General features: G+C 35.8%; 2 protein-coding genes across 2 annotated transcripts; one reads left to right on the top strand and one right to left on the bottom strand.

Moving 5' to 3' along the window:
• Positions 1 to 308: 308 nt before the first annotated feature.
• Positions 309 to 1828, bottom strand: LOC133337397 (WD repeat-containing protein 47). Its single transcript, XM_061545625.1, has 5 exons — positions 1823 to 1828; positions 1363 to 1526; positions 903 to 1290; positions 607 to 827; positions 309 to 537 (listed from the first exon to the last, which is right to left on the bottom strand). The coding sequence occupies exons 1-5, from the start codon at positions 1826 to 1828 to the stop codon at positions 312 to 314; spliced, it is 1005 nt and encodes a 334-aa protein (XP_061401609.1). The 3' UTR covers positions 309 to 311.
• A 3265-nt stretch (positions 1829 to 5093) lies between these two features.
• LOC133337405 (tubulin beta-1 chain) lies at positions 5094 to 8935 on the top strand. The gene is made up of 2 exons (XM_061545630.1): positions 5094 to 5268; positions 7645 to 8935. The coding sequence occupies exons 1-2, from the start codon at positions 5212 to 5214 to the stop codon at positions 8929 to 8931; spliced, it is 1344 nt and encodes a 447-aa protein (XP_061401614.1). The 5' UTR covers positions 5094 to 5211; the 3' UTR covers positions 8932 to 8935.
• Positions 8936 to 11238: the final 2303 nt, after the last annotated feature.

The raw sequence follows: 11238 nt of genomic DNA, 5'->3' as shown, positions 1-11238 counted from the left end.
TTACATTTGTTATTTTGTTTGTTTTTTATTGAAGGACGGACAGCAGGGAATGTTCTTTGTTGCCAGATAGCTATAGTAATAATAAAAATAATAAATAAGCTTAGAATCTACACCTATAAATACTAATTATAAAAAGGGCAGGCAGTCCTCTCTTTCTTTCAGATGAGAGTGGAGAAGTGGAAATCATCCTTTACTTTTATTACTAAACAGACTTTTGGATTGCTTGCATCTAAGTTACATCTAAGACATCCATACCTCATGTTCTTTCTTTCTGTCTTTTCTATTTGGCATAGTACACGAAACTATCCTCCTCAGATATTTGGTATAGCCCATAATTTGGCAGTTTTATCAGCCGATGTTGTTAGTATTGAAAAATCTCTGGGATGCCATCTGGCTGATATTACCTTGTCACTGTGCTCGCCTACCACAACCGATGGTAGCGATAATGTCAAATTACCTTGCAAGTCGGTAAGAACTATTTTATTGTCATATCCACAGGTCAGCAAATAATAAGCCGAAGGCGAGAAACGTATTGATCTGCAAAATAGAAGGGGCATGATGCAGCAAATGCAACACAAATTACCACACCACACAGATAAATCTTACCGTATATCAGCCGAATGTGGTTGGAAACATTGTATTTGCCTATTACGTCGTATGTCATGCAGCACACAGGAAGCATCTTCATGCCCTGAAACCAACAATCTGCCCGTGGGATCAACACAAACTGCTGTCACCGGAGAACCCATTGCATCGTAATAGCTACAGGGCAACACACTATTAATGCATTCCGGCACACGTATATCCCAAAAACGAATAGTTTTATCCTAGAAAATTGACCAAACATAAAAAGTAATTTATTAAAATAAGGTAATACGTGTTATAGAACTACAGATTCATACCTGCGATCCCGTCACCACCATATTATTTTCCCAGCTATATAACGAATATATATGACCAGAATGTCCAGAATATGCCTGCATTGGTGTTAAGACTCCACAATCACTTATGTACAGTTTACAGTCGCCAGCACCACCGCTGACCAGCACCTTTCTTTCATTGGAAGATTCATTCATAAAACATAGATCTCGAACTGTGCCATCATGCATGGTCAGCTCGAGTTCACGGCCCTCCAACTGCTTGTTTTCACTGCTGTATTTAATTATTTTGATGGTCTTGTCATTCGAACCACTGGCAATAAATTGTCCATCTTTGGACCAAGATAAACAGTAGATGGATCCCTTGTGGTGTTTGGTGCGTTTGAATATTACACTTGTTTGTGTGGGTTTGCTATAGATAGATTTCAAATCAGACCAATTTTATTATTACGAATTCAAAATAAATAAATTACTACACACTTACGTTATGTTGTTAATATGAGGGGGATACAGGCAAATGCGTAATGTTTTGGAATTGGAGCCCACAGCATAAAGTAGGCCATCTTCACTGAACGAACAACAACGTATGGGTTGGACATCACTCAGGGTATTAATTGGGACAAAACACAAAGGTTTTTTATTGCCTATCTAAATAAACGAGAGAAAACATAAATATTCACGCACACACACACATGAACACACAAACAAACATGCTCATTATCAAAATAACGGTAACAGTATTGTTTTATCATGAATGAGTTATAATCAATTGATGCTGCTGATGATTTTGATGGAAATTTATTATTATTGTTGTCTGTCGGTCTGCAACTTTCTTCACAAGTCCATCGATCGGTTGGATGGTTGTCGTGGCAAGTTTCAAACGTTTGTGGCAGTGTTGAATGTTGCAACAAGTCATTGGCATTTGGCAAATCACAAATATTTACCTCCATATTTTATACGACGCAACAAATACGATTGAATTCTGTAGATAATTAAATAAACATAAAACGAACTACGGAATATTTTCATTACATTTAAAATAGTTTTTAATAAATTTATTTCAAAGACAACATCTTAAACAGCGATCAATTTTTTTTCTTCTTTTTCTTTTTTGAAAGTATGAAGATCTGATCCACAGTCCACTCAGATATTAGGGTTCTAAAAATCGTTGTTTAACTAATAAATGTGCAAATCAATGGAAATTATAGTTTAGTTTAACTGCATAACGACGGTAATCACTGAAAAATGATAACACGGTGAAATGATTGAACCATGGCACAATGAATAGGTAGTCCATTTAGCGCAGCTGATGTCTTCTTAACTGTCAAAGTGGATAATTTCTACTTGAATTCGATGTGCAGTGTTGCCAACCATTTGAAATATTATATGGAAAAATTTGACAGATAATCGAGACAAAAACAAAAGTTACATGACACAATAAAAAGGTAGCCCATTTAAAGGTCGTTTACATTGAACCGGATTTGGTTAACTCAGTGGGTTTAAATTTTCAATTCCTTTGAATATATGCCAAATAAATCCTCATAAAGTAGGTTAACCCGGTAAAAAGTTGTAATGTAAATGCCGTATTAGCGCTGCTGATGTTTCAATTTACTCTCAAAGTGTGTAATTTCTACTTGAATTCGATGTGCAATGTTGTCAACCATGTGAAATATTATAAGGAACACTTTAACAGATGGTCGAGACAAAAACAAAGGTTCATGTTTTGATACATCACCTTATTTTTGGATCATGGATTGAACCATGAATGGCAACATTTTGCATCGAAATCAAGTAGAAATTACGCACTTTGACAGTTAATCAAGACATCAGCTGCTCTAAATGGACTAACTATGCATAGTGCCATGGATTGAACTATGACACAATAACAACGTAGTCCATTTAGCGCAGCTGACGAATCGGTTAACTATCCAAGTGCGTTATTTCTACCTGAAATTCGATGTACCATGTGCAATATTACTAACGTTCCGTTCCAGAACCTAAAAGAATCTACTAATTTGACAAGTTTTGCAACTATTTGCTCGAAAACCGTTCCTGGTAAAACATTGAACCAAATTTAAGAGAACACAAAACAAAATGACGTTCTCTTTGTAAGCTTTTGACTCGAAAATTTTGTCCAAATAAAAATCGTAAATAGGAATGTCAACTTCTGATCGGCTGTTATATTGATTTTGAGGTATTAGCATCTAATATTTACTAGATTTTTGTTCAAGAACTTTTCAATTTTTTTTTTTTTTTTGTACTTTGAGAGCGATTTTGAAATTATTCCCTTTTACTTTCTTTACTATTAAACTTTTCGGTCAGTCGCGAATTCATATAGAAAACATAAATTTTACGTCAGTTTTTTTCCTAAGGCGAAAACTAATAATTTCGCCTTTCAATAAAAAAACACAACCAAAACAAAACACATTTTATAAGATAATTTACTTGAAATTTTTCTTTAAAATCAAAAGAAATAGTCCAAGATTGATTTAAAAACACGATATAAAATTAAATTGAATTGAATTTTGACAAAATATTAATATTTTCGTTTTGATGTCTAACATAAGTTTACTTAATAATTAATAGTACGTTTAGATTTACGAAATCCACTCGATCTCAAATGTCAATTCCATAGTCTGCTTTTCCACAAGCAAATTTTTATTTGGCAAATACTGAGTTTGTAGGCGAGAGGGGTGTGAGGAAGAAAAACAAAAATTTGCCTGTTCAGAATTTGCCGTACACGCAAATTCTGCTTTGCTCTGTTCGTTGAAAACAATTTTGTTGACATTTCCTTTTGAACCTATTCGCTTTACTGACACACAACCGGCTTTTGTTTACAAGCCTGTTGCTTTAATTTGTGCATGTGAAATTTAATTTTTAATTTTTGCAATTTATATAATAAAATATATAAAAAATAAATAAAATATTAAAAAAAATCTTTAAAATGCAAACACTTTTGACTTTTATTTTCTTTCTTTTGTATTTTGATTCGCAAATTTGGCAAAGAAAAATTTGCTAATGGAAAAGCAAGCGAAAATTTCAAAAGAGAAAACAAAAAATTTGCCAAATAAAATTCTGCCTGTGGAAAAGCAGACAGCGTATTCGTTAATATAATCCACTGGATTTGTGAACAGGATTAACGTGACGTAAACGCGATGGAATTGACGTTTGAGATTGAGTGGATTTAGTAGTCTAAACGTGCTCTAACTTAATACTCAGCTGTGCTTACTGTCCGACTTTATATAGGCCTTGGTCTCTTCGTTTTGTAATAACTTTTGCTCCAAGAATTGTAAAATGTTCACATCTGACTGGCAAACAACTGAATAATTATCACATGATGCTATTTGTAAAACATTATTAGGTACATTTTCGCAGTTAGAATTTGTAGGGACTCGTCAACTGTCAATGCTGCTATTATCAATAAATAAACAATATATGTAAAAGTAACATAATTTTATATTGAACGTATTCATTGAATACAATTGAAATTAAAATTTAAATATTTCAATAAATGTAATGATTTAACGAAAAGGTCATATTTTTATTTATATACCGAATATTACGAAAAAATATAATATTTCCTAATTTAAAAATGTAGAATGTAATTTTCATCTGTTTTCTCCTCAATTTATTTACAGTAAGTCCATACTTCCCTATATGTGACCCTAAAATCCTCAATAACAAATTTCTTCTGGAATTATAAACATTTGAGATTGTTTAGTTTTCTCAGCCAAAACTAGTGTGTGGGTTCTGAAATCAATAAATGTTAGAATTATAATGTGTGACCTTCAATATTAATAACAATTGCACTGTCCCAGATTTCAATTTTTCTTTTCATTTTCCTTTTAAAAATTTCCCAACTTTTAATCTTTTTGAGTACGGGAACAGACAAAATGTATACTATGATCATTAAGCGGTGTACACACTATCAATTACTAATTTTTTATTGGTTCCAAAACCTACAGAAATCAATTTTTTTATTTATATAATTTTACAATTTGTACTGCGTTCTTTCCTGTTACTCTCTAGCGTTGCCACATCAAAACATTTAGTTTTGCCCAAAAGACGACCCTGTCCCCGGTTGATTTCGGAAAGTAGCAGAAATTTGAGAAATACAACCCTGGTTCTGCAAAGCAGCATTCTGCTCTGCAAAAGCGTTGGCGTTGGCGCAATTGCTTGGGCGTTGCTGCCGTGCATAAAAGCAAATCGCTTCGGGTTCTTTATTTCAGAAAGTGTTTGACAGTTCGCCATTGTGGTTGTGCGTAGAAAGTTTTGTCAAATTTGCATTTTTTATTATATATTGTAACTTATTAAATAAACCAAATACTTCAACATGAGGGAAATTGTACACATCCAAGCCGGTCAATGCGGAAACCAAATCGGAGCTAAGGTATGTATAAGATAAAATATCTTTTCTTTTTCGGGTTTTTTCAAATAAAAAAAATAAGTTTTTAATTCGCAAAGTGAAAGGTTGAGTGTTTTTGTTAGTTTTTCTCTTTAAATTTTCACTGTTTTATGTACAAGTAAGCGGCAGTCAGTCACCATCATCATCTCGTCGCCATTTTGTAGCACTATCTTCTTTTGCTTGCTAATAATGCCGCTATTTTTATAATATGATATATGGTGACGCCGCAATGTGCAAAACTTGTTTTTTTTTTTCTTTTTGTCTTTTTCTCTTCGACCGACAAATTGGCCGGTATCTAAAAAATGTTATTCGTTGAAGTTTTTTAAACAAAACGAAACAAGAAAAAAAATGAACTATGAAAACAGCGAATGGCAAAAGCAAGCAGAGCAAAGCAAATAAGCTCAAGTACAGTTGTTTAGCGAAAAAAAATGTAAGATTTGCATTACTCTCTAACACGAAAGTTAGATGGCAAAAAATGGCAAATTGAAATTTGCTTAGCAATTAACAACGGCGAAGCAGCAGCTAAAACGCAAGCACAAACACACTCTCGCGCACAAAAAAATGATTCATATATTTTTTTCGTTTCGATAAGAAGAAAAAGCCGGGCGGCGCCGCTTTCCTACTTTCTTTTAGTTTCTCTTGTTGTTTTTAGCAACTGAATTTTGCCAAGTAGTCGGTTGGGTAGGTACACATATTTATGTACTCTGGAAAAGATTGTCGGCAAATTTGTCGGCCTTTGGGTGCGGTTTACTGATGTAACTGTAAATGTTGAGGGGTAGGTTAGAAGCAAGCTGCAGCAGCAGACTGTGGTGTGGTGTTAGTATATAGAACCATTTCAGAAACAAAAAGGCAAAAAAAAAACATCTGCACTGGAATGCCAAACACATCTGACGAACGGACGACAAGTAAAAACATTTCTAAAAGTAGCCTCTTAGACTAGCCAATGAAATTCTTCTTAATTACTTTTCTTGCCCCTTCTTCTAATACTCTAATGCTTTAAATAAACTCAAGTTGTTCGAGAAGAAGCCTAACATTCTTCACGGCGAAATAAAAAATAACAACTCCATGAATTAGAAGTGTAGTTGTGTGCGTGTGCTTGGCTATTTTCCCTTCTTTTAGCTTTGATGACATCATTTTGCATAACTTGCTGCCTGTTTTACTACTGATAATTCTGCTATAGATTTCTATTCTATGAAGCGGCAGCGGGGGCAAGCAATTATGTAGATTTCCATAAACTGCAGTGGGATGGGAAAATTGTGTTTTTTTTTCTTTTCTTGGTTGTGGGGGAAAATGCAGAGGAGTAAGCCCACCAACATAAGACTGGCTTAGACAGACGGCGACGACGACCATATGGCGTGGTGATCTCAGACTTTGATGACCTTTTTCATTGAATTCAACCTCCGCAAAAACTGAGTAATTGGTGGTTAAAGTTGTTTTGGTTGGTAGACAATAGACAAACAAACATATCTAGATTAAAACTCGACTCCTACGTAAGATGCCGTCATTTCGACGCACATCTGTTCAAGCTTGCTTATTTTATTATTATTGTTGTTGTAGCTTGTTATTGTATTCAATAACAGCCACCATCAACCTACATAAATTGGTTGATTGACTGCATTGCTGGCCTGGCTGGGTTAACTCTCCATTTATGGGTATATGAAAAGGTGATGTCAGCAGCAACAGCAGAACCAATGAATGTAGTTTTCTTGAAGTTGTTTGTGGCATTTGTTGTGGGCTTAACTACCGTCGTCTCTAGCTGTTGCTGCTCTGCTGTCGTTGTTTTACGACTGGGCCGGGCCTGCTCGTTGTCTTTATTAAGAAGAGCGAGGAGAGATGATGGGACATTTTTTTCTTTTCCACTGCCTTGAAATATTATGTATACCTACTTTTCTTTTGGTTATTAAGGTCATGTTGCTTGCCTGTTTGCTAAGGAAAAAGAGTAAATCGATAAAGCCATGAAAATGTCCTGTTGTGAGTCATTGTTATTTTGCAGTTGCCATGTGAACTGTTTTTTTTTTTTTTTCAACCCCCGGGCTGACTGCTGCCGACAGTCTGCAAGGCTGTGTAAGGACACAGTCGACGCCGGGTGACTCATCTGAATTTTAATAGTCTGCAAAGACCTACCGACCACCACGTACCACCACCACATATATACATACTACGATGTAATAAAATGTATATATAAAAGGTGTGTTAGTATAACGCTGCACCAATTCTCTATATACCATTAGTACATATATATAAGAATACATAAGTAGAATAGTTTGGGGTAGGGTAGTACTGCATTACACCCTTTTCTATTCCATTACCTTTTAATTGAATTGTAATACATTTCTATTTTCTTCTTCTACTTTTTTTCAGTTTTGGGAAATCATCTCCGACGAACATGGCATTGATGCCACTGGTGCCTATCATGGCGACAGTGATTTGCAATTGGAACGCATCAATGTATACTATAATGAAGCCTCTGGTGGCAAATATGTACCCCGTGCTGTCTTGGTCGATTTAGAACCCGGTACCATGGATTCAGTTCGTTCAGGACCATTCGGACAAATTTTCCGCCCAGACAACTTCGTTTTCGGCCAATCTGGTGCCGGCAACAACTGGGCTAAGGGCCATTACACAGAAGGTGCAGAGTTGGTCGACTCTGTCTTAGATGTTGTAAGGAAAGAGGCTGAGTCATGCGACTGCTTACAAGGTTTTCAATTGACACATTCTTTGGGCGGTGGTACCGGCTCCGGTATGGGTACCTTGCTCATCTCAAAGATCCGCGAAGAATACCCCGACAGAATCATGAACACATACTCCGTTGTACCTTCCCCCAAAGTATCTGATACAGTTGTAGAACCCTACAACGCCACACTCTCCGTACATCAGTTGGTTGAGAATACAGACGAAACATACTGCATTGACAATGAAGCCCTCTATGACATCTGTTTCCGCACCTTGAAACTTACCACACCCACATACGGCGATTTGAACCATTTGGTTTCGCTGACCATGTCTGGCGTAACTACATGTCTGCGTTTCCCCGGCCAATTGAATGCTGATCTCCGTAAATTGGCCGTCAACATGGTTCCCTTCCCCCGTCTTCACTTTTTCATGCCTGGTTTTGCTCCTCTTACATCCAGAGGTTCGCAACAATACCGCGCTCTCACAGTCCCCGAACTCACACAACAAATGTTCGACGCCAAGAACATGATGGCTGCTTGTGATCCACGTCATGGTCGCTACTTGACCGTAGCTGCCATCTTCCGTGGCCGTATGTCTATGAAGGAAGTCGACGAACAGATGCTTAACATCCAGAACAAGAACAGCTCCTACTTCGTCGAATGGATCCCCAACAACGTAAAGACAGCCGTGTGTGACATCCCACCCAGAGGCTTGAAAATGTCGGCAACATTCATTGGCAACTCGACCGCTATCCAAGAATTGTTCAAGCGTATCTCCGAACAATTCACTGCTATGTTCCGCAGAAAGGCTTTCTTGCATTGGTACACTGGTGAGGGTATGGACGAAATGGAATTCACAGAAGCCGAAAGCAACATGAACGACTTGGTCTCCGAATACCAACAATACCAAGAAGCTACCGCTGACGAAGATGCCGAATTCGAAGAAGAACAAGAGGCTGAAGTGGAAGAAAACTAAACTACCAACAACAACAACCAACCAATCCAACATCTTAAAACAAGAGAAAAGTTTCGAAAATAACAAATAAAAAATAATGTTCTAATCTAACATAAAATTCCGCATATAGTATTCTTATTTCCTCCTTTCCCCAAATTTCATTAATTTCGTTGTAATTAGGCTAGCCTATCTATTTCTGCCGGCTAACTAGCAGCTGGGCGGGCTGAGGTGCTTGTTTGGTGGTTAGCCTGTTTCTCAGGTTATGGCAATTGGGCGTAGTCAGTCATTTAAGCGAATATTGCTGCGAATTTACCGTAATAGTAAAATAGTGTGGTGGTGATAGGAAGAAGAACGAAAACAAACATGCAATTCCGCGTTTGCTTAGAATGAAAGGCGGACGAGGCGGCGGTGTATGACTCATTGCCGGCCCCAAATCCAATTACCCCTCATCCATTCACCCATCCGTCTTCCTATCCATGTATGTCATTTGTTCCGTTTATAGAGTTGCGTTCAATGAACCTTGTTTTGCGTACAAAACAAAAATGTCTAACTTCTGCTGATGTCATGGTGGCGCGGCATGGCATTGGTCGCGCCGCCAATAAATGCAACATGAAGTGTCTCCCCAACATAGAAATTTATTTGGAGACACCACCAAAATAGCACGCACAATAAAAATGGTAGTAAAAAGACGCTGTCTACTGCCACCCTTTTGAGATTTTTGTCGAGTATTGACACAAATTATGAAGCCATGACGTCAGAGAGTGGTGGTATTTTGTCCAATAAACAAGAGCCACGATTTTGTAAACAAAATTTGTCATACTGGTATTAATTTATTATTGTTGATGACATCACATCAACGGAGTCACCCCGCATTTTATTGGACAGACAGACGACGTTCGTTCATTCTAAATGCAATTCACAGGTTTAAAAATTCATATTTGCGAAAGTAAAAGTTTTTGTCAATGAGAATAACTGGTTTTTATCAATTAATAAATTTTAAATGGTAAATTGACTGGCTGGCTAGATATACATACGTTGTTTGCTCATTTGGATGAGCTATTAATGAATCAGAGAGTTAACAATTAAGAGATTCATTGAAATCACAATTGAATTGAAGGCCATGGTGGGGGATGTGGAGCCGCCGCAAGTATAAATACATATAAAGAGAGCTTTAGAAAATAAATTTATTAACCTAAATCTTTATTGACTGCTTTATTGTGCGCCCAGATGTCAAGGCATCTGACATACAGCAATCATTTAAAAAAGGTAAATTGTATGTATGAATAGTTTATTGTATTTTTAGCCAATACTTTCTTTTTCCAGCAAATCAACGTGACAAATTAGGGTTAAATATGTATTACTGTTGCCTACTTTAAGGCGCACATCGCCAACCATTATTCCATTCCTTTTCGATGTTGTTCTATATTTTCAAATAAATAATAAATTCTATGTTTAGTAACGAATTTTGTATTAATATTATTATAAATATTAATAGTATTAATTAATATTATTATATTGATGATAAAATTTATATTTAATTGTGAAATTTAGTATACAGCCTTATGGTCGAAAGACTGGGCATTGTGAAATATAAAATAAATAAATATTGAATAAAATCTATTCAAGAAATATGTCTGAAATCTTAAATGCCAAGATTCCAAATTACACATAAATCTATTGTGATTCATTACATAAAATAATGTTTAAAAAACGAAAACCCGGTATAGACGTTACAACATTATTTCATGTTGGCAATGCCTTTGACAAGTTGAAAATATATGCTACCAGTCATTTAGTTGACGTTTAAGCGCAATGTTGATGAATTACTTCTTCTTCTTTAGCCGATAATGTTAAGGTGTATATGTTTATTTGCAAAACAATTCTTGACCATTGTGTCAATTATTAATAAATATATAAAAATATCAATTAGTCCGCTTTTCCACAGGCAGATTTTTATTTGGCAATTTTTTTGTTTTCTCTTTTGAAATTTTCGCTTGCTTTTCCATTAGCAAATTTTTCTTTTTCCAAATTTGCGAATCAAAATACAAAAGAAAGAAAAAAAACGTCAAAAGTGTATGCATTTTAGAGATTTTTTTAACATTTTATTTATTTTGTATATATTTTATTATATCAATTGCAAAAATTAAAAATTAAATTTCACTTGCACAAATTAAAGCAACAGGTTTGTAAACAAAAGCCGCCTATGTGTCAGTAAAGCGAGTAGGTTCAAAAGAAAATGTCAACAAAATTGTTTTCAACGAACAGAGCAAAGCAGAATTTGCGTGTACGGCAAATTCTGAACAGGCAAATTTTTGTTTTTCTTCCTCG

Source organism: Musca vetustissima, unplaced genomic scaffold (assembly GCF_032173495.1).
Source record: "Musca vetustissima isolate MV318-11 ecotype Yass unplaced genomic scaffold, APGP_CSIRO_Mvet_v1 utg49456, whole genome shotgun sequence".
Lineage (NCBI taxonomy): Eukaryota > Metazoa > Arthropoda > Insecta > Diptera > Muscidae > Musca > Musca vetustissima.
This window is presented reverse-complemented; position numbering and strand designations above follow the sequence as displayed.